This window comes from Triturus cristatus, chromosome 10, assembly GCF_964204655.1.
Source record: "Triturus cristatus chromosome 10, aTriCri1.1, whole genome shotgun sequence".
In the NCBI taxonomy this organism is placed as follows: Eukaryota; Metazoa; Chordata; class Amphibia; order Caudata; family Salamandridae; genus Triturus; species Triturus cristatus.
The window spans coordinates 167,441,926-167,465,410 of record NC_140593.1 but is presented as its reverse complement, the minus strand read 5'-3'; the positions used below and the strand labels follow the sequence as shown (position 1 = coordinate 167,465,410).

The following is a 23,485-nucleotide window of genomic DNA, read 5'->3' as shown; positions in this document are numbered from 1 at the left end:
GAATTCATCAATAGCATTAACTTTGACTTTGCTGATAGTATTATATTTAGTATTTCTACATGAGGATGTAAAATGCACAACTTTTTTACATTTACCACACCTTTTACCAATTGCAGGACAACCTTGAAAGTCTGCTAAATGACTACGTGAACCACATCTGTAACATGCATTAGATTTTACCTCAAAACTTCTTTCACTTTTGTTTCTATCAGAAGATTTGTATTCGTATTATGTTTTTTCCTGTACAGAAAATACATTATTTGAATTACCGCTTTCAATAGCAAGTTCTTTTGTAGACACTAATGACCGTTCTATTCCCTTAGCTATATCAATAACTTCTTGCAAAGAAGGATTTCTGCAAGCTAACAGATGTTCCTGTATGTTTTTTGAATAACAGTGAAATACAAATTGATCTCTGATATAGATGTCAACCATCTCATTAAATTCACAATTTGTTGCTAGAACACGTAAAGCTGCAATGTATTCCTCAATGTTTTCTCCCTCTGATTGTTTTCACATGGCAAATTTGTGCCTTCCAACCATAATGTTAGGTTCTTCTGAAAATTGTTTCTCCATACGTTTTATTGCTTCCTGGTATTCATTAAGAGATATGAATTGTCCAGGTGCATTTTCAAATTCTGGGAGGCTATCGAAAGTTTCTTGGCCAGCAGTTCCTAATAGTCCACACAAAATAGCTTTTTTCCTCTCTGCGTCATAAGTTTTACCATCAATGGCCACTAGATAATTTTCAAATGCTCTTATCCAGTTTTTCCATCTCATAGGAGGTTTCCCTGTCTCACTTAAAAAATGAGCAGGTACACTTATGTTGTTACTTTGTGCCATGTCTGCTGTGAAACATTAAAATCTGAATCTCTCGTTTTCTAATTTAGCTGTGCTTCATCCATGCTCACCTTTGACCTGTTTTCAGCCTGACTCTATCCCTGACACCACACTTGCATAAACATTAGGTCACGAATCTAAGTTGAGACATTGTAGGCTGCGTAAACATGCAAAGTCAGCACAAAAGAACAGCTGATGTCTGCACTGTGGGTTTCGTGTGTATTTTAAACAATGATAAAGCCTTAGACAAAGTTTGTTCAGATAAGCCTATCTTGTTATGCAGCTTCAAGACGTGACAGTTACACAAGGCACCAAGGTTGTTGATTCTTACCGATGGTCTCATTTGTGTGTTCTTCCCAAAGCTCTATTTACCTCTGGGCGTTCCTAGTCTGTGATTTTCCCTATATAAATCCATGTAACCATCGTTCAGTGTGTTCTATCCTTGGGTATCTTGATGGTACTTGTCGGATGGAGACACATTCATGAATGATTGAATAAACTACCCATGGTTTGACTTCGCTCCCCTGTCGATTCCTCCTTACTTGATAAGAACCCGTGGCGAAGTGGTGATCCCTGCACCAGCAGGTTATTAATTAATCTGCTCCACAAATTGGCACCCGAACGTGGGTCCCCATCAAGGGCTGGCAGTCGGACCGGGGGAGGAGATCAGGTCAGTAAGACGAACTTCGCTGAGGGGCGCACCACCTGATGAGATTAGTCGCGCTCGTGGTCCAAGGTGATTTTTCAGCTCTCCAACTCTGATCTTCCTGGCGGCTGCTAGCCTTGACTGGGGCCTTCGGTCAGTGATTTTCTTTGGATCAGGGAGGATCGACAGGTGGGAGGCGAAGACTACGCATGAGGTAAATCTGTTTTGAACCGGTTTATTCCTTCATTTGGTTTGGATCTGTTTGATCTTTGCTTGACTTGGTATTCGTCTTCACTTGGTATTTGATTTGTAATCTGATCGGAATTTGGTAATCCGTTTGGACTCTGTTTTGAATTTTGAAACATAGGTTCTGTTTAGTATTTCGAGATCTGTTTTGTTTTGAGACTTGCTATTTGTTTTGACTAACATTTTTTCTTACAGGTAATGTGAGAATATTTTTTATTTCTCCCTGTTTATAAGTTTTTTTAATCTTATATAACGTGCCTGTGTTTAGTACCCTTTGGAAGATTTGTTGTTGCTGCTGCGATAAGCAGAGCATTTTGGAAGCAAGTCAGCCGGCGCCACCAAAAGGTACGCCAAATTTTGAGATGTACATCACATATGATATTTGTCCCATCATGTAATACATTGTGGAACAAATACACGAAAGGGGATCCCCAGCTGAGATGGCCATTAGAGGGAACTATGGACCCTCACAAACTCGAGTATTTAGAGAATCAATTGTTTTTAAAGAAAGTTAGTCCAGCTATGTTTGACAGTTTGCGTATGTGGAGGAAAGAAGTGAAGGAGCAGCAGCTCAAAGCAGAGAAGGGACAAAGGAAACAGGAAAGGAAGACAGAGTATCAGAAGTATAAGGAATTGAAGGGTAGGAAGTTCAGGAGAAAAAGGAATGTTTAGAGAGACAGAGCATAGATTATTAATATCTAAAGAATATATAGTTAGATCAACAGTAGCAGTAGAGGTCCACCAAGAAGATGTGGATTCAGATATTGATGGATTGTTGATAGAACGACCCCCGCCCCCATATGTACCCTTAAAACCTCTTCGCCCTGGACGGCTAAATATCGTCCCCCCTTGAACCCCCGGCTCCCCCTCCTTTCGGTTGTCCAGCTCCCTATTTTCCAACCAGTACATTCTTTACCCCCTCCAACCCAGACCACTGCACCCCCACCCCAAGCCTCTACACCTCCACCTCAGGCCACTGCATTTGAAGTGACTCATGATTCTGTGATTCCTGCATCTGTCCTGACCCCTCAAGTTTTTTGCTCTACTGTACCTCAGTTTCGTCAGGATGCGATAAGGTTGATGGTATTAAATTGGTTAAGTGATCTAGAAATGGAAGTAGAAGAAATGATGGATCAGATTCAGGATTTTTCTGAAGGCGAGCTTCTTTGTCTTATAAGTAAGCTTTCTCATCAACTTATGGTTCAAGGGGAGATGACTATAGGGCGAAATGGCCCAGATGATGTTAGAGCAATTAATAAACAGTGTCAGATAGGGGCCTTCCCTGTAAAAGGAATTAACACTGCTATAGCAATGATAATTGGATACCGTAATGAGCTCTCTTCCTCTCCCCGAATAAGACCTATGAGGGAAGCTGTGCCACAGTTCATTCCTGGAAGAGGGAATGCAGATGATGATGACCCAAATAGTGCTAATGCTAGAGCTCATTTTTTGTACAATTGGATATATACGCCCTGGAAAAGGACGGATGTACTCACTTTAAAAGCCACTTTACTTAGGGGATTTTATGAAGATGTACAGGCAGCTATTGATTCTTGTATCATGACCTTAGCAGATACTGATATGTTTTTTGGTATGATCCTACCACCTGATATGTGGCGACTTACCCTGAATCAGGATCATGCTGTTGATTTGGGAGGAGATTGGACTGCCACCTTAGCAGCTGATAGGGATAGGAAACCTCGTCAGAAACCTAGTCAGCTTATACTGGATATGCCTGGTAACATACTTACTTATAAAAACGATAGTCCCAGCCAGAAAAATAGATTGGGCACTCCTTACTGCTTGTAAACAAAAACAGGGAGAGGCCATCCCTGATTTCTTTACCCGCTTTGAGGAAGTGTTCCATGATTTTAGTGGACAAGATACATCTACACCTACAGGTGCACATTTATTTGCAGATAGATTTGTGGGAAATATGCTTCCTGAGATATCAGTTCGCTTAAAGAGCTCTGAAAGCACATGGGCTTCAGTGACTCCATATGGCTCAGTATTATCAGAATCAGGGTACCACTGAGCAAGAACGAAAAGAAGGAAAATTAAAAGAACTGCAAACTAAGGTGATGATGGTTCAGGCCTATGGACCCCATGGCCGAGGCCGTGGCCAAAATTATGGTCAGAATTATAGACAACTGCCTCCAGTAGGGCCACCACGTAGACAAACTCCACTGGGACTGGATCAATGTGCTAACTGCAAAGAGAATGGACATTGGCGTTCTGAATGCCCTGTTTTAGCTGCTGGTGGGAGAGGAAGGGGACAAGTGACTAGTAATCAAGGGACTTCAGCTCCCCGACAACAGTCACAGCAGGTTCAAGCTCCAGAGAGGAATAGGTCAGGAAATTATTTTGATCAGCAAAATAATCAATATTCTATGGAGGATTGGGAATCAGAGGAAACTGTGAGAACACATTTTGCCTAGGACAGAGTAGGACAAGGAGGACCAGTTGAGATACCTGTAGATCAGTCAGGGCCCTATATAACAGACACCATACTTGGGCAGGATCAGAAATATTTTGTGGGTACAGGGGCAACACGTAGTGCGATATCTCAGAAACTGGTCCCTGGGACACCCTTGTCTGGCCAATTGATCACATCGATAGGGTTTGATTGAACACAAACTCCTAGCCCTGTGTCCCAAAAACTACCTGTGCAGGTTGAGAATTGTATCACTACAGCCCCCTTTTTACTTCCCCCACATGCTCCAGATAATCTGATGGGACTTGATCTTTTGAAATATTTCCATGCTACTATACATTGTTCCCCATCTGGAGTACGTGTCATTTTTGGGGAAAAGGCATTACCTAAACAATATAATTTTTCATTATGTCTGGACCTTGATTCTGTCCCTTCATGTGTTTGGGCTACTACTGACACAGATGTTGGAAGAATGGATATTTCTCCAGTACATATACAGGTTCGGAGGATGCTTCCTTACCAAGGGTCCCGCAATATAAAATATCAAAAGAAGGTAAAGATGCATTGATGTCTATCATTGATGATATGATACGTAAAGGAGTTGTTGAGGAAGTTTCCTCTAATGTATGCAATAGTCCCATTCTCCCCATTCTAAAACGGGGCGATGGAACAGGGGATAAGATTTAAAGATTTGTGATTGACTTGAGAGAAGTCAATAAAATAGTTATCCCTCAATATCCTGTTGTCTCAGATATTACGACATTAATTCCATCTACTGCTACTGTATTCTCTGTCATTGACCTTAAGAATGCCGTTTTCTCTATTCCTATACATCAAGAGAGCCGATATCTTTTTGGATTTTCATTACGGGGACGCTCATCCAGATTTTGTAGGGCTCCACAAGGCTATACAGAAAGCCCTAGTATTTACAGTCAGACACTTAAGCGACAGTTGGATGAAATTCTTTTGCCACCAGGAGTAACACTGGTGCAATATGTTGATGACATTTTACTAGCCGCAGACACAGTTGAGCATTGTAAAGAAGCCACTCTCTCTCTATTGCATCATCTTGCTGTCAGGGGACCTAAGGGCTCTAAGAATAAGTTACAATATTGTCAATCTGAGGTCACTTATTTAGGTCACCTCTTGTCTAAGGAAGGTCAACCTCTGACTAAAGACAGGATTCAAACTATCCTAAAAATTCCTATTCCAAGTACCCAAAAAGAAGTCAGGGCACCTATTGGTATTACGTCCTACTGTAGACAGTGGATTAAAAATGTATCCCTTATTATCAAACCTCTTTTGTCCCTTGTTACCAAAGACACTCCCTCTCCTCTACCATGGACATCTGAATGTCAGGAAGCATATCAGCAGCTCTGTGCATCACTTTTTTCTGCTCCAGTGTTAGGCACTCCAGATTATGCAAAACCTTTCATACTATATGTACACGAGAGAGAAGGATGTGTATTGTCAGTTTTGACACAACCATATGGTAATAAGCATCGTCCCTGTGCTTATTTTTCAGCTGTATTAGACCAAGTGGCTAGAGGACTCCCAGGTTGTCTCACAGCGGTTGATGCCACAGCGATTTATATACGCCAATCTGAGGGGATAATGTTGAGCAACAAGCTTATGGGTATGGTACCCCATTCGGTAGATGCTCTCCTGAATCAGACTAAAACACAGCATTTGACTAGCTCTAGACTTACAGGCTACGAACTTACACTTTTGGCACCTCACATCACACTCGAGAGATGTTTAACATTAAACCCAGCTACATTGCTACCTTTGCCAGCTGAACAGGCGCATGATTTGCATTATTGCATTTTCCTAACAGAAGAACAGACTAAGGGAAGAATAGATCTAAAGATACACCTTTGTTAGACTCTGAGGGAGAACTTTGTTTAAGATTACCTGATGGCACCACCTCTGCATCCAATGCCATTACCACTTTACAGACTGTGGTAGAGACAGCCCGTGTCCCACAAAAATCTGCCCAAGCAGCTGAACTCATTGCGTTTTGAGGGCTTGTGAAATTAGTGAAGGATTAAGAGTGAATATTTATACAGACAGTCAGTATGCATTTGGTGTGGCACACAATTTTGGCAAACTCTGGAAGGAACGGGGATTCCTAACCTCCCATGGCTCTAAAATACAACATGGTGAATTGGTAAACAGTCTTCTTACTGCTTTGACATTGCCAAAGAGTATAGCCATTATCAAATGTAGTGCCCACAAGAAAGTTACAGAGTGGGACAAGGAAATGCTTTTGTTTGGCGAAGTTGCACGAGAAACCGAAAGTGCACTCGCAAGTAAGATGTATGTATTACGACCCCAGCTGAAGGATGGGAAAACATGTATACAGAGATTAAGGACATACAGCAGTCAGCCACTGAACAGGAAAGGGAAGAATGGCAAAAGGAAGGAGAATTAGATGATGAGGGATATTGGAGGTCAAAAGACATGTTAACCCCTTCGCTGCGGCGCGAATTCCGCCGCGGCGCTGGGGGGGTTCGTGGTGAGCACGGCGCTGCCATGCTCGTGACGGAACCACGCCGTCATGAGTCACGGGCGAGCTGTGCTCATGACGGCGTGGTTCCGTCACGACTCCGCCCACTCAGTATTTCGCCCGCACAGGCGGGGAATTAGTGCCGCGTGGGCGGAGCGGCCGCAGCATGACGAAACCACGCCGTCATCAGCACACGCCGCCCGTGGCTCATGACGACGTGGTTCCGTCATGCGCGTGGAAGGGGTTAAAAGGGAAATTGACAAATGCTTATGTATTGCCTTTTGTGACTATGGCTCAAGGACCTGCTCATGTTAGTGCCAAAAACATCATTTCCCAATTGAATCCAGTCTAGGATAGTCCACTCATCCGGAAAATGGCTGAGCATTTAATTAAACATTGTATAATCTGATTACAGCACAATCCTGGGAAGGAAGTATCAACCCCTACTGGTAGATTTTCTCTACCTCAGGTTCCCTTTGAAGCACTCCAAATGGATTATATTCAACTAGAACGCTGCAACAATTTAAAATACGTACTAGTTGTGGTTTGTTCATTCAGTAAGTGGGTGGAAGCCTATCCCACCAAAGATAACACAGCCTTGAAAACAGCTAAAGTTCTATTAAAAGAGTTCTTCCTCCGTTTTGGGGTTTGTAGAGCTTTTATGGAGCGGCAATGGCCCCCACCTCACTGGCCAGATAATTGAATACCTAATGAAGGGTTTGGGGGTAAAACAGAAGTTTCATGCTGCTAATTATCCCCAGGCAGCGGGTTTAGTAGAAAGATACAATGCCACCCTGAAACTCAAATTGGCAAAAATTCAAGCAACAACGGCCTTAGATGACCAGATGCTTTGCCACTCGCTTTGCTATCTGTTTGTTCCATCCCACACAGCAAGACTGGACTTTCTCCCTACGAGATAGTCTTTGGTAGACCTATGAATGTATGGGGACACCCAAGACCAAATATGATTAAAGAAATACAGTACCCTGTTTTGAGTGACTACCTTAGAAACTTGACTGAAAAATTGTTTCTGATTCATCAGCAGGTGCGTGAAGATATTCCAGACAAATCAGAGGGTTCGGCTCATGGTTTCCAACCCGGTGATTTCGTGCTCCTCAAGAACTTCCAGCATTCTAAGAATCTGGAACCTCGTTGGAAGAACATCGAGCAAGTGCTGCTGGCAACCCAAACTGCTGTCCGTGTCACCAACAGACGTCACTGGATACATGGATCCCACTGCAAACGAATTGCAGCAACTGTTCTCCAGCCCGAAAGCAGAAGTGATCTAAAGGACATCTTGCAGGCTCAGAAAAGCATTGGTCCTGTGAAAGAAGACACCCTGTTCCCAGATCAAACTGTACTGTCGGCATCAAGGTACGATTTACGACCAACGAAGGGAAGGAGCAGACAGAGATACCGGAGGGCCGATTTCAATTAGTGGAACGGTTCGGCTACGACACGGTGGGATCACAGAATCGGCTGAACTAGGTTCAGAGGAGGTTGTGATACATGTTCAGTGTTGCCTGGATCTCTCTTCGACCTGTGGTGTATCGATACTGAGAAGGAGACATGCAGAGACTGGGATCCAAGTTGAAGTTGCAAAACAAAGACAAGCCTCGGTCTATGGTGACTCTGATCATACTCTTGATAATCTTGGCAGCAGTTTTTTGGACAATGGAGAAAGTGATTCCAGCCCGAACCCTATTGCCCGCTACTACTCCTGTCCCCACAGAACATGTGTACTATACCCTTGCCTATCACGAACAAAAGCACCGCATGTCCTACCTCAACAACACTTTCATACAGATGTTGCAACATACTCACAACGCTGCGAACACCACCAACTGTTGGGTGTGCGGAATGATGCCAGCTCACCAGAAAAAGGGAGGAACTCCTTTCATTCCCTTGCCATTTTCACATAACGGCTCCTGCAGAGCCTGGTTCGCACTGTTGTGGGCCTCTGATATTGCTAACATTACTGACTATGATGTAGGAGGACTCAATCCAAAACTGAACAGAGTGTGTTACCCCGATGAAGAAGGAGATCCCCAAGCCAAAGGAACTATATGGGAAATAGAGGAATATCGCAGAGGAAATTCCTCCACCAGATATGTTTTTCCCAACACCCGAACAGCCAAGGGTAATGGACCTCCTATTATCGCTGTAACCAGAGCCCGAGCAGAACTTTGTGTGAGCAGTATTGGCCGTATTCCTGTGGGAAAAAGGGACTGTACAACAGTACTAAACATTACTGGAACACATAACAGTAATTCTTTGTCCTGACATAATACCTACTTTATACTATAATTTGCCAATTGGTTGGTCTGGCATCTGTTTCGTGTCTTTCTTACTTCCCCCTGTGTTTTTAGCACCTGCTTCTTATCACAAAGACTTGAAATTATTTAATGACATCTCTTTAAATAGGTTCAAACGGACCATAAATAGTGTTGAAGTAGATCAGACCGATACAGCCTTGCAGCAATATGTAGATTTTCATTTGGGACTCGTTTTCTTCGTTGGTGCAGCCCTAAGCCGTAGAAAGATTAGACACCTAACAGAGTAGTAGAAGCAGTAACTAATCAGACAGCAATGGCTCTAGGAAACATTACTGAAGAACTTCAGATTACAAGAATTGTAACCCTTCAAAATAGAATGGTGCTCGGTGTAGTGCTCGCTGATCGTGGTGGAGCTTGCCGCATCATAGGGAGTAGCTGTTGCGTGTTCATTCTTGACCACGCCCCTTCTGTCTATGACGCCATTTCTAAATTACACAAAATAGCTGCAGAAATACATCAAGACCAAGGAACACGGTCCTGGTCTGACTAGTTACAGGGACTTATCTCCACTTGGGGTTGGAAATTGTTAATGGGAATAGCAATCATAGGGGCCATCTTTTTCCCTTGTTGTTGCTGCATTCAATGTGCCCCAACAATATGTACAGCCTGTATAGCCATTTGTAATAGTATTAAACCTTCCCCAGTCAATGTTCATGAATAGAATAGAGAAATGATTATGCACACTGAAATTAATAAACTAATGAATATTAATGTACATGATTAATATATGTACTTTCTAGAATGTATTCAGCACAGATGAAAAGGAGGGACTGTCAAACCTTAAAATCTGAATCTCTTGTTTTCTAATTTAGCTGTGCTTCATCCATGCTCACCTTTGACCTGTTTTCCGCCTGACTCTATCCTTGACACCACACTTGCATAAACATTAGGTCACAAATCTAAGTTGAGACATTGTAGGCTGCGTAAACATGCAAAGTCAGATCAAAAGAACAGCTGATGTCTGCACTGTGGGTTTCCTGTGTATTTTAAACAATGATAAAGCCTTAGACAAAGTTTGTTCAGACAAGCCTATCTTGTTATGCAGCTTCAAGACGTGACAGTTACACACGGCACCAAGGTTGTTGATTCTTACCGATGGTCTCATTTGTGTGTTCTTCCCAAAGCTCTATTTACCTCTGGGCATTCCTAGTCTGTGATTTTCCCTATATAAACCCATGTAACCATCGTTCAGTGTGTTCTATCCTTGGGTATCTTGATGGTACTTGTCGGATGGAGACCCATTCATGAATGATTGAATAAACTATCCATGGTTTGACTTCGCTCCTCTGTCGATTCCTCCTTACTTGATAAGAACCCGTGGCGAAGTGGTGATCCCTGCACCAGCAGGTTATTAATTAATCTGCTCCACATCTGCTACAATAAATGAAGTAAAATGTAATTTTTAACTAAAACTTATTTTTCTTTTTATATATTTAACATATTCTTTAATACTTTAGTACTTTCCTTACTTCCGATTAATTGTTTTGCTATATCCGTAGTTTAAAGATGTGACAATTCCCGTAAATCGATGCTCGCGCAAGTGCGAGTTGTGTTTCTTGTCAATTTCAATATGGCCACACGCAAATTCCAGAATGTCGTGCGTAATGCGTAAGTACGGTGGAGAGAGCGTGTCAAAATAGCTCTCTTCAAAAATGCACGTCACAGGATTGCACGCGCCAAAGAGTAAGACAGTTAAACTGCTTGAAGCTCACCAACGGCATTAACGCTAATTTGCCAAAATCTTTCAAAATTGCTTGCGCAAGTAATCTTGAACATAGCGCATGTTTTTTAAAGTAGAATACTTGCGATTTATATGCTTTTTCTGTATCTTGGCCAATCCACCGATGATTTTTCACAAAACTGCCAATGCTCCTTTATTGCGCGTAGCGTAATCAGCTGTGGGCTCAGTATCACTCGTCAGTATCGCTCGTCGCCAAGTTGTTAAGTCAGAGAAGTCAGCACAATTAAAATGAAAGTGCTATTTATTTAAATAAGTTATAAATACAAAGCCCACAGGCATAAGTACAGGGAGAGACCACATGGGACCGAAGCGCATTCAAGAATACCGCAACATTCCATGACATCACATAAATAGTGCATCAAGGTTCTATGATGACATATCATGACATTGGGAGTATGATAGGCTAAATAGACGAGAATGCAAATGAGGGAAGGAAAACTACTATAGAAATGGAGGAAATAAAATACACCAAAGGTACAAAACTCTGCCATACCTTGTCTTCCAATTTATGGGTTCCTGCTGGAGTCTTTTTTTTCTAAAATTCAAAACTGGCTATGAAATTCACAACCCACTAGTTTCCTGGCCACAATAAAAGAATTAAGTGCGTCAACTACACCAATACGCCCTGACGCAGCCGCGCCCACGCGAAGCTTAAAGACGGGCAATAGCGCGCTCCGTCTAGGAGCAGCGCGCGGCTGAGCACGTTTATAAAAGGGCAACCGTAGAGGCTGACGGGAAGGTCGTGAACTTTTCTCTGTTGCAGTGTGTTATGGTGTCGGGCTTTTGTCTGTTTCCGTGAACGTCCCTTGGGTTTTTGCTGTTTCTAAATATGTGGCGACGGAGCAAAGGTCATGAAAATTACGATGAAAAGGAGGATACGCAGCTTCGAAAAAGCGCCGGGGAGGAAGAGCAAGATGAAGAGGATGACAGAGGCGCTAGTCGTAGAAAATCCAAAACCGCTAAGCGGACGAGCGGGATCGGCACCAAGCAGGCTAGCAAATATGACAGGTGATCAACTGGATCTAGCTTTGTTAGGTGCACACTGTAAACCTGACGGTGGATAGGGTTTAAGTTATGTACAGTGGAACACAGTGGCTGTTCGCCTAGCATCACGACTTTCCATAGCGAAGCCATTGGCCCCAAATGTCATACCCTTGTGTCCCTCCGCAGCTAGCAAAAACAGACCATACCTCTGAGCCTGAGAACAGCGTTGAGGTTCCTTTTCGCATTATTTACTCGCTCTAGATGGATTTGCCTTTTCTGGTATGTTGTTTCTGAAGTTCTCATACCACCTGTTACTCATTTGTCGTATGAGTTAAGGTTGTGAGCGGGCCGCGATTGACCGCTTTGGAGTCGGGCCCAACACAGCTAATTTCTCACAGTAGCTGTCCGTAGGGTATAAAACGGTTCGGAATGCACACGCATCCAAATATTGGTCCTTCTGCAGAGTACAGAAAGCGATGATCGAGTGAGTTGGATTTGATTGTGGTTGTAAATGAAAGTGGGTGAAGGAGGAACACAGCTGCCAAAATATTGACCGGGTGAAAGTTAAGGAAAATGATGCCCTTACGATTTCGAAAGCATATGGAATTTACCCAAACATGCATTCCCGAGGGACTTGAACGCTTCTAAAATCTACTTCTATAGTAAAAAGAATTTATATGTCCCATTAGATGCATTGCTGCGGGGTGTCAAATTATGGCCTTGTTCTTTTAATATTATGGGTCTGATAAGTATCTGATTATGTAGGGCTCATATATCAGGGTTTGTACTCTAGCAAGGCTATAATTTTGCGACTTTTCAGCAAATAGAAATCCAGGTCCTGGAAGTAGGTAGGAAGCAGTAGTCCCAGGGTTGGATCACCATGCAGATCTTGGCAGACCCACAAAATTAACATATTTAATGGTATAGTGCATTTCCGATGAGGACCGGTGTAGAACCTTTATCTGCGGGGGGAGGGGGTTGGAAGGGTTGTTTGGCTGGTGGGTTGGCGTAGGCCGTAGAGGCTAGTGTAAGGGAAGTGAATTTGCTATCAGATTTTAAAATGGAGCTTGCAAATGTTTGATAGGAGTACGATTTCAAGGCCTACTTCTGTGAACTCTTGTGAATGCCCTAAAGTGGTAAATCTGCACCACAACAAAGACCTATCTAGGCAAGTTGACTTTTGTGACTAAGTGTTTCTATATTTTTATATATTGCCTGTAATGGTTTTACACACCTCAATCTTTTTATTTTTTATTTTTATTTTTTTTAAATATCGGGTTGCATCAACCATGGTTTACTGAATGAGGTCTCCGAACTAGTGTTTAAAGTTGCACAATTGTACAGCAAAACATTTTTAGTTGACAATTTATTTTCAAATCAGACGATCAACAAATGATCTTATATGCTTATGCATTTACCTGCATATATATAAGCAGTGAGCATTTTGAAGGCATACATTGCCACACATGGTTATGCTTTGAAAGTGTGTGTATGTGTGCCTGTGTCATGCAGGCTGAGGTCACAGCTCACTGGATTTCCTTAGAGGGCTCACCACAGTAGTAAAGGCATACGTGCATGTTTGATCAGCATACAGATATGGATACAAACTTTGCCCTAGTCGCCAAAAATGTTCTTTTGCAGATCCATATGGTCACTGTAAACAGGCTGAGGAGGGATTTGTGCTGCAGGGGCTTGGGCACTTGTCCAGTGGACAAAATAAATATGAAAACTTGTCCTTGGCCCCAAACGATATGTCCAGGGTGACTGACTGACTGGAAATTTAACACTCCTGTTTCAAAAAACTTGTAAATCATTTTATTAAAAGCTACACACTTAATTGTAAGCAGAAAAACAGTAAACCTAATATAGGAAGACCCTAAAGACCAAGTATGCTTTGGTACTTAACTTATTATATAAATGTTTAACAGGTTTAAATACCATTTAGCAGCACGGATGTAGCTTGCGCAGAACTGAAATAGCAGCTTAAACGAATCGTACAGCTCGTCTGGACAAAATCTATGGAGATATTTATGAAAATTAACCAGCTTTACCCTGACTTGATTGGGTGTTCCTCTGTGCTGCTGGGGCAATGCATAGTTCCTAGAAGAGGTGCCTAGGGAAATAAGGGCAGTGAAGAGACTATGGTAGTGGAATGTGCTGGCTGCAACCTGCTCCATATGCCAAGGGGCGGGGCAGCTGATGCCCACTAGAGTGGGTGGATGCAAATAGTCAGGTAAGCAGAACTCCTGGCCGAGTAACTCCTGAGGGCCGGTGCAACAGTGTAGCACACTGGCGTAGACTAATTGGTGACCCAAGGGATGTTGAAAGGGCCAGTCTCTCCCATCCCTGCCACCTATTCCCTGTCTCCCCTCTCCCCTCTCCCCCCCCCCCCCCCCTCCACCGGGTTCCAAAGAGAAAGGTACCTGAAATCGCATTGGTGCAGTGGAACAGATGCATGACCGAAAATGGGGAAGAGAAGGTGCTGGAGGGAACAGTGTTCACCCTTCGTCTGGCCTTACTGGGACACTGCAGATCGCTTAGCTATAAGGCAATTTGTGCAGTTATCTGTAGATCCTGGGCTGCTTGAAGACCATCATCTTGGCAACCAGAAAACTTGTGACATTCGGGCAATAAAATAACTTGCTCGGGGACACAAGGTTCACTAGTGCCTGTACAAGATTGTGAATCCCAAGGTGACACTGTGACCTAAAACTGGTGCAGATGCTCCTTGCACTTGATATAATCCAGGGCTAGAATTCAGTGTGTAGGATAATATGGAGAAGAATAAAAAAAATGGGCCCTCTGACCCGGTTGGAAATGCAAACCAGATGCCCCTGAAGAAGCAGACTAATTGGCAGGTTAGACCAGGTGCTGGAGGAGAGCCGTCCTTGAGAGGTGCTGGTGGCGGTATGAGAATCACGCTCATCATAAGAAAATAAGATTGACTGTGCCACAAGCCGGTCTGAGAGTTTGGGTAGCTAGTGGAGGTAACTGGGTGGTGCGGGGACTTCAGGCCTCTCAGATCCCCCTGTATAGTAGTTCAAGTCAATAAGTCTTTATTTCGATTGAATTCATCATGAAAGACATTTTAAAAAAAAGACATACAGAAATCAAAGCAGAAATGATAAGAATGATAAAAATACTTTCCTATTAAAATCATACAATAAAACTCCATAGGTATGAATAAATAGGATTAAAATCAATACAATAATGATAAAACTAGGTGAAGGCACGACACATAACTACCATTATAACCTTGCTCTAATAATCCACACCCAGCCTAAAAATTTGGCCACAGCAATTACAGTGGGTTCACTCGTGTCATATCTCAGAAGTCCTAAGGCCACTGACCCCACTCTAATGCCCATATTACGACAAATGGGTTTAAGCCATTTCGCTCTGGGGCGGCGTAGGCTGGGCATTCAAAGAATATATGTCCAATCGTTTCTCTACGATCGATACACCAGTGACAGGATTCGGTCTCCCCCCCCCCCCCCCCCCCCTTCCAGTTTTTGGTAAATGATCTAATGGGTAAGGAGCCAACCCTTAGCTGATGATAGTTTCCTGTCGCTGGACTTGCAGATGGTATCCCAGTATTCTTCTAATAGGGGGTCACTTTTACATACCAAGAACTTACCAGTTAAAGAGGTAGCCGAGATTTGAGTAAAATGTTTCTGCTGGGTATAAGACCAATATAAGCTTTTAAATAGTTTTTTAGAGGGGAAAGGATTGGCAGCAGGGTCAGACCACAGGATTCCCAAGCCCATGGACTCCAGGAGCAATCTAACTTGTTTGAACCATGCTAGGTTTCCAGAACCCAAGATGGAATGGACATCCAGGATAGCCTTAGCATACGGGGCTAATTCCGGAGTGGTCCAGATTCTTCTCCATAGAGCCACTGGTTTAAACCGGGCAATATCTTCTATTGAATGACACCCAAGATCCAGTAGTAATAGTTTCACGGGACTTGAGCTAGGAAGACCAGTGAGATTCTTCAGGAATTTATTTTGGACTTTTACCAAAGAAGAAAGGTCCGCAAACCCCCAGAGGTCCGCGCCATAAAGAATCGCCAAACTAATCCTGGAGTTGTAAATCTTCATTGCTGCACCTATCCTTTTGGTCTGAGACAGTCTCAACTCTTTTACCAAACGCCCTGATAGCTGGGCAAACTTTAGTGATAAAATATCAATTTGGGGCTTCCAACTCAATTTACTTTCTAGGACAAGCCCCAAATAAGTCATAACATTGGTTTGTTCCAGCTGCTCGTTAGTCATCATAACATAGCCTGCCATACGTCTTCCCTTATTGAAAACCATAAGCTTCGTCTTTGAAACATTGACTTGTAAGTCATGAACAAGGCAAAAGTCTTCAAACTTGTTCAGGGCCGCCTGTAGACCCATCTGTGTCTGCGATAATAGAAGGGTGTCATCCGCAAACATAAGTAACGGAAACTTGGTACCACCTATGGAAGGGGCGTCTGTTGAAATGGTTGAAGAATACTGCACAACCCTGTTGATAAATAACAAAAACAGGGTAGGCGCTAGGACGCACCCTTGCCTAACACCCCGTGTTACTGCAAAAGTATCTGACCTGCCCTTGGTTCCCCCATCGTACCCGTGCAAAATTTGCATCGTGCAACCTAATCACAATGTTCAAAAGATCTTGGGGCATCCCTAACCTACCTAGGACCCCCCATAACTTAGACCTAGGGACTAGGTCAAAAGCTGACCTAAGATCAACAAAAGCAGCATACAAGGTGCCACCGCCTAGGTAGACCGTTTTCCACACGATCAATTGAAACCTAAAAACCTGATCGATGGTACTGGTACAGGATCTAAACCCAGCCTGCAGGGGGGGTAAAATCTCCTCCTGCTCGATCCAAATCTGAATTTTAGCAAATACCATCCTAGCAATGATTTTTTGGATCGAGTCGATCAGACTGATCGGGCGATAGTTCCCTGGGCATGAGCGGTCGCCCTTCTTAAATATGGGCAGTATCTCTGCACCCTTCCAAGATTCGGGGATGGCGGCCCCCTTGGCTATAGCAGTAGCCAAGAAAGCAATATATGGTACCCAATTTCCTCGATCGTATTTGAAAAGGTCCGCCGGGACACAATCCATACCCGGGGCCTTTCCACAGGGTATCTGTTTTAGTGCTGCTTCAACCTCTCTACAATCAAATGGAAGATTCTGCGTGTTGGTCATATCACAGAAGTTGTGGGGGGTGGTTTCATCAATCAGGTTAAGACCTGAGAACTGGGAATCAAAATGCTCCACCCATAGTTCCGGAAGAACATGATTGGTGGGGACCTGTGCATTTGGTGAATTATCCCACTTTACAATATGCCAGAACTTAGTCAGGTTTTTAAGTTTACTGGCAGCCAAAAGCTCTAGCCAGTGGTTATCCCAGGTTTGTTTGGCCAGGGTTTTGGCTTGGAGGTAATTACGCCTAGCTATTTGGATATCACCCATGATCTTGGTTTTGATGGCAGATTTCAATTTACCATAAGTCTCACGGCACGTTTTATTGTACCAATGACTGCGCTTAGGTTGAGTTAGTTTCTTTACTTTGGTGGGTTTGGAGAAATAGGTTTTTAGGCCCAAAAATAAGTCCTCATGAATTTTTGTGGTCTCCCTATTAATGGCAACTTGGGATGAGAGGGAACGCAGGCCTTTCAAGGCACACAACTTTGGTGCTGATCTCCTCTAGGGCTCCAGTATCAATTGCGACCCTATCCCAACGCACTCTACGTAAGTTATTTGTAAGAAGGACATCAGCGGTGGCTATCTCAGATTGCTCAACACTTCTGTGGGCAATACAAGGCAGAAGGCATAGAACCAAGGGATTATGGTCCCTCTCAGGGCGATCCAGAATCACCATATCTCTTAGGGTGAACCAGAACTCCACTTTAATGAGGGCGTAATCAATTCTGCTGTGACGAAGACCATCGTCAAATGTGTCCCGGCCCATTTTATCGGAGTCGGTCCGTCCATTTGCCGCCCTAAAGCCATGCCCCAGACACACTCATCCACTGAATAGCGGACTCAGTCCACTTCTTAACAGGAGGAAGATCAAGGGAAGGAATGTTCCATAAGACATCCACATCAGTCATAAGTGTTTCCCCATTAACAGTCAGAGGCTCAAAACAACAATTAAAATCCCCCAATATTACATTAATATCTGGGTTAACTGATTCCAAAAACCCATCAAGATGTAAAAAACTGTTGGAGCCACGCACTCCTGGCTGACCTCTATTATAAACATTAATAATCATAATATCGGGGCTGCCCTGGGGGTGCAACAATAAAATCAAGACATCTGGGCTATCTATGGCCAATTCTATGGGTCTACACTTGATAGTTTGTCTGACCCATATACCAAGACCGCCTGAGGGTCTACCCTTGGTCCCTCTAATAGCTGCTTTGTGGAAATTGAGGTAGCCAGATAGATAAACCGGGTCCACTGCCCATGTCTCCTGAAAAACCAGAATGTCGTAGTTTTCCACCCAAGCTGACCACTCATCTAGAGATTTTACTCCTAAGACCAGCTATATTCCAGGAGACCAGAGTAAGCTGTTGAAGACTATCAACAGGCAAATGGTGCGAAGGCAGAACCTGGGGGTTAATCAGATTGTCATTCTTGCCAGAAAGTAGAGACCCTATCTCACGGGAGCTTGATTCCGAGCATGTGTGAATGGCCATATCACTCTGGGCCTCTCTAACATAGGTGGCTAACACTAAATCAGCTGGCTCTATGCGAGGTAGATTTCTGCCTTGGGAGCATTCAGACAAAACGGGAGGTAAAGGAGGAAAATCTGGTTTACTATATAGCACAGGAGATATAGAGTGTGCAAAGCTTAATCGTTCACTCCCAGATGCATCAAACCCCCCCCATCAAACCCCCCCGAATTACCTCTACAAAATGCTTGCTCCACCCTGCTAATGCTTCCGTACCCCTTGATTCTTTCACTATCAAAACCCATGCTGTTATCAACCAGTCAATCCACCTCCTCCATACTACTCAATGGTCCAAATCGGTTGTACAAGGGGAAGGGGAGGTCCTGTCTGAATGGGCCATGTGGACGTCTAGAAACTCTTTCCCACCCATCAATCTGAACATTGTAGGTACCATGATGGATAGTTGGATAGAAGTAGCGCAAATCAAATTCCACTGGTGCCCTGGATATTGTGTTGGCTGCAGATGTACCTAACCACTCTCAGGTCCCTAAAGTTTGTGATTATGCAGTCACCCTCCACATACTTGGTTTTAATACCTAGCCAGCTCACTCTTCTAACAAACAAGATTTCAGTATTCATGTTAGGTGGGAGAGGCCTATTCCTATTTAGCCAATGTATGACCTTGTTTTTAAGCTCTCTGTGGGACTCAGACTTATCACGGGATATCCCAGGAACACCTGCCAAGATTACCATATACGGTAAGAAATCAGGGGGTAGGTTAACCCCTTCGATGCTCATGACGGAATGGTTCCGTCATGAGCATCGGTGCCCCTGTGCTCATGACGGAACCATTCCGTCATGAGGCCAGGGGCACGAAATCCCTCTGCTGCAGACAGCAGAGGGATTTCTATTTCATGGCTTTGACCTTGGGAGCTGGGGAAGAGCTTCCCCAGCTCCCGAGGCCCCCTCCCTGGTTTCTGTGCAATGAAGATCAGCGCGCACGTCACGCTGTCTTCATTGCATAGAAACCGAAACTGAAATGAGCCTTTAGGCTCATTTCAGTTTCACTTTGTATGTGCTCAGGGGGCTATCTCAGCCCCCCGGGCACATAGAAAGACTGGAGAGGTATCATTGGAAAGGGGAGAATCTCCCCTTTCCAATAAGACCCCTCTCCAGTGGATCCCTGCTTGGGGATCACCCCAGGAGGGCGATCCCCAAGCAGGGATCCACCCACTAGACACCAGGGAGGGGGGAGCGGCCCCTTAGGCAAGGGCTTTTGCTCCCCCAAAATATTTTTAGTGCCATTTAGTCTTTTTGTCCTCCCTGGGGGGCAGATGGGGGCAGTAGCCCCCAATCTGCCACCCCGGGGGGGCAAAAAGCCCACTAGACACCAGGGATTTATTTTTTCATGTGAATTGGGTTGGGGGCTGCCCAATATGGGCATGCCCATGCCCCCACCCACCCTCCGCAAAAATGACAGCCTTTCTGCCCCCCCTGGAGGGCAGATGGGGGCATTAGCCCCAAATCTGCCCCCCCGGGGGGCAGAAAGCCCACTATACGCCAGGGATTTTTTTTTTTTTTGTAAATTGGGGTGGGGGCTGCCCAATATGGGCATGCCCATGCCCCCACCCACCCTCCGCAAAAATGACAGCCTTTCTGCCCCCCCCGGGAGGCAGATGGGGGCATTAGCCCCAAATCTGCCCCCCCCCGGGGGGGCAAAAAGCCCAGTAGACACCAGGGATTTTTTAGGCAAATTTTAATTAGTGTGGGGGCATTGGCCTGCCTGTTTTGGGCAGCCCCCACCCTAATTAAAATTTGCCCAAAAACTCCTTGGCGTCTAGTGGACTTTCTGCCTGCCCTGCGGGCAGATGGGGGCATTAGCCCCCAATCTGCCATGCCAGGGGGGCAAAAAGCCCAATAGATGCCAGGGAGTTTTTTTGGGGCAAATTTGAATTAGGGTGGGGGCTCCCAAAACGGGCATGCCCATGCCCCCACCCCCAACCCCCGCAAAAATAACAGCATTCCTGCTCCCCTGGGGGGCAGATGGGGCAGTAGCCCCCAATCTGCCCCCCAGGGGGGCAAAAAGCCCACTAGATGCCAGGGATTTTTTTGGCAAATTTTAATTAGGGTGGGGACATTGGCATGCCCGTTTTATGCAGCCCCCAACCTAATAAAAATGTGCCCAATAACCTCCCTGGCATCTAATGGACTTTCTATCCCCCCCCCCCCCCGGGGCAGAAGTGGGCTTTAGCCGCCTATCTGCCCCACCGGGGGGGGCAAAAGCCCACTAGATGCCAGGGATTTTTTTGGGGCAAATTTGTATTAGGGTGGAGGGTCCCAAAAAGGACATGCCCATGTCCCTACCAAAATTACAGCCTTCCTGCCCCCCTGGGGGGCAGATGGGACAGTAGCCCCCAGTCTACCACCCCGGGGGGCAAAACACCCACTAGACGCCAGGGATTTTTTGGGGCAAATTTTAATTAGGGTGGGGGCATTGGCATACCTGTTTCGGGCAGCCCCCACCCTAATTAAAATTTACCCCAAAACTCCCTGGCATCTAGTGGATTTTCTACCTCCTCTGGGGGCAGATTGGGGCATCAGCCTCCAATCTGCCCTGTTTGGGGGGGGGGGGGGGTAAAAAGCCCACTAGACGCCAGGGATTATTTTGGGACAAAGTTTAATTAGGTTGGGGGTTGCCCAAAACTGACATGCCCATGCTCCCACCTCCTCCCTGCAAAAGTTACAGCCTTCCTGCCCCCCGTGGGGGACAGATGGGGCAGTAGCCCCCAATCTGCCCCCCTGGGGGGCAAAAAGCCCACTAGACGCCAGGGATTTTTCAGGGCAAATTTTAATTAGGGTGGGGGCATTGGCATGCCCATTTTGGGCAACCCCCACCCTAATTCAAATTTACCCAAAAAAACTCTCTGGCACCTAGTGGACTTTCTGCCTCCCCTGGGGGGCAGATGGGGGCATTAGCCCCCAATCTGCCCCACCGGGGGGGAGGGGCAAAAAGCCCACTAGACGCCAGGGAGTGTTTTGGAGAAAATTTGAATTGGGGTGGGGGTTGCCCAAAACTGGCATGCCCATGCCCCCACCCCCTCCCCGAAAAAATTACAGCCTTCCTGCCCCCCCAGGTGACAGATGGGGCAGTAGTCCCCTGTCTGCCCCTCTGGGGGGCAAAAAGCCCACTAGACACCAGGGATTTCTTTAGGCAAATTTTAATTAGGGTGGGAGCATTGGCATGCCGGTTTTGAACAGCCCCCACCCTAATTAAAATTTGCCCAAGAAAATCCCTGGCATGTAGTGGACCTTCTGCCCCCCGGGGGGGGCTGATGGGGCAGTAGTCCTCAATCTGCCCCTCTTGGGGGGCAAAAAGCCCACTAGACGCCAACGATTAAGCTGGCTTTTTTATGTGTGGGGGCTGCCCAGAATGGGCATACCAATGCCCACACCCCCCAAAAAATAGCCACAGTGTTTCTGCCCCCCTTGGGGGCATATCTGGGCAACCCCCTCCCCCCCGATGCCCCCCCCCGGGTGGCAGAAAGCCAACTGGGCACAGAGTTGTTTTTAGCAATATGCCTACCTGTGGATTTTGGGCCCTAGCGCAGCCGGCACATAGGGAAACCTACCAAACCCACTCATTTCTGAAAACTAGACACCCGGCGGCTTCCAGAGAGGTATGGCTTGCATGGATCCCCCAACGTTTCCTTACCCAGAATCCCCTGCAAACCTCAATTTTAGCGGAAAAAATCACTTTTTTCACACATTTTGGTGTGGGAAAGTTGTGGCATCACCGGGCTCTCACAAATTTTGCACCACCCAGCGTTCCCCCAGGTCTCCCGGTAAAAATGGTGCCTCACTTGTGTGGGAGGCCCAAGTACCCGCGGCAGGCAAGGGCCCAAAACGTAGTGAGGCGAAATCAAAATGGCCTATCGCAAAAACACCTGGTTTTTCAAGGGGGGTCACTTGGTTTTTTGGCCCGGTGCTCAGTGGCCATCTAGGGAAATGTTAGAAGGCGACCTCAGAGGAGCCCGGAGGGGGCCCTGACTATTCCGAGACCAACCCTCGAGGTATCGTAGCCGGGCACTGGCGGGAGACTCCTCGGGGGAGGAACCTCTTATCTAGGATCGTACACTCGGCACCACACGACAAAGAGACGCCACACCGGGAGTTCTTAAGAATAAATCTTTATCAGATCGGAGTTATAGGATCTTTATGATCAGCAAGGCAAATATATTCAAGTGGAGCGCGGGCTCACCGAGTCTTTGAGGGGGGTAGGAGGTAGCGGGACAGTCTTTGGGGGATGGGGATCAAATGCAGGAGCGTACACGGCGCGCAGCTCACAATCCTCGAGCTGGGGGATACACTTTTCGTCGTGGGGTCCGGCGGGACCAAGAGTCTGTGGGAGCCGCGAGTCACTCAGCAGGGCTCAAGTACAAGTTCGGAGGTCTTACGATCTTCAGGGAGCCGCGAGTCACTCAGCAGGGCTCAAGCACGAGTTCGGAGGTCTTACGATCTTCAGGGAGCCGCGAGTCACTCAGCAGGGCTCAAGCACAAGTTCGGAGGTCTTACGATCTTCAGGGAGCCGCGAGTCACTCAGCAGGGCTCAGGTGTTTCCAAAGGCGAATCTGCCGGACAGCCCCAGAGCACCCCTTGTTATAGGGCGACTCCTCTTTGATGTCCGGAGTCTATCCAGGCAGGGGTCTTGTCACCTGGGGGTCGCTTGTCGGGGTTTTCCTGCCATTGTCTTTTGATCCTTTCCGGGCCGGGTTGGGAGGAGTCCCAGACAGCAGGTATGGAGCCAGCCCTCGGGGAGGCCGGCGGGCCGATCAAAACCCACCTTCCCAGGGAAGCTCAGAGGTGTGATAGAAACTGCGCCTCCCTCTCTCATCCCAAGGGGAGCGCGATGTCCTCCAGCCGGAGTGGCGCCTCTAGGCCAGGGTCGCGCTGGGGCCGGGCGGCTATCTTGGTGCATGAAGTGGGCACGCGGGCCCGGTGTGGCCGAAAGGAGGAAGGCCACGGACAGGAAAGTCTGGGTCGGGTGTGTGTGTTCTGGTGGGAAGTATCGGCT

At 45.9% G+C, this 23,485-nt stretch overlaps 1 protein-coding gene across 1 annotated transcript in view; it reads left to right on the top strand.

The window, feature by feature from the left end:
• Positions 1-11,459: 11,459 nt before the first annotated feature.
• Positions 11,460-23,485, top strand: part of LOC146789169 (DNA excision repair protein ERCC-6-like) — a 63,739-nt gene continuing 51,713 nt past the window's right edge. The window contains exon 1 of the mRNA XM_085630763.1: positions 11,460-11,760. Within this exon, the coding sequence (XP_085486889.1) occupies positions 11,582-11,760 (179 nt within the window). The 5' untranslated portion in view covers positions 11,460-11,581. The remainder of the gene's footprint in view (positions 11,761-23,485) is intronic.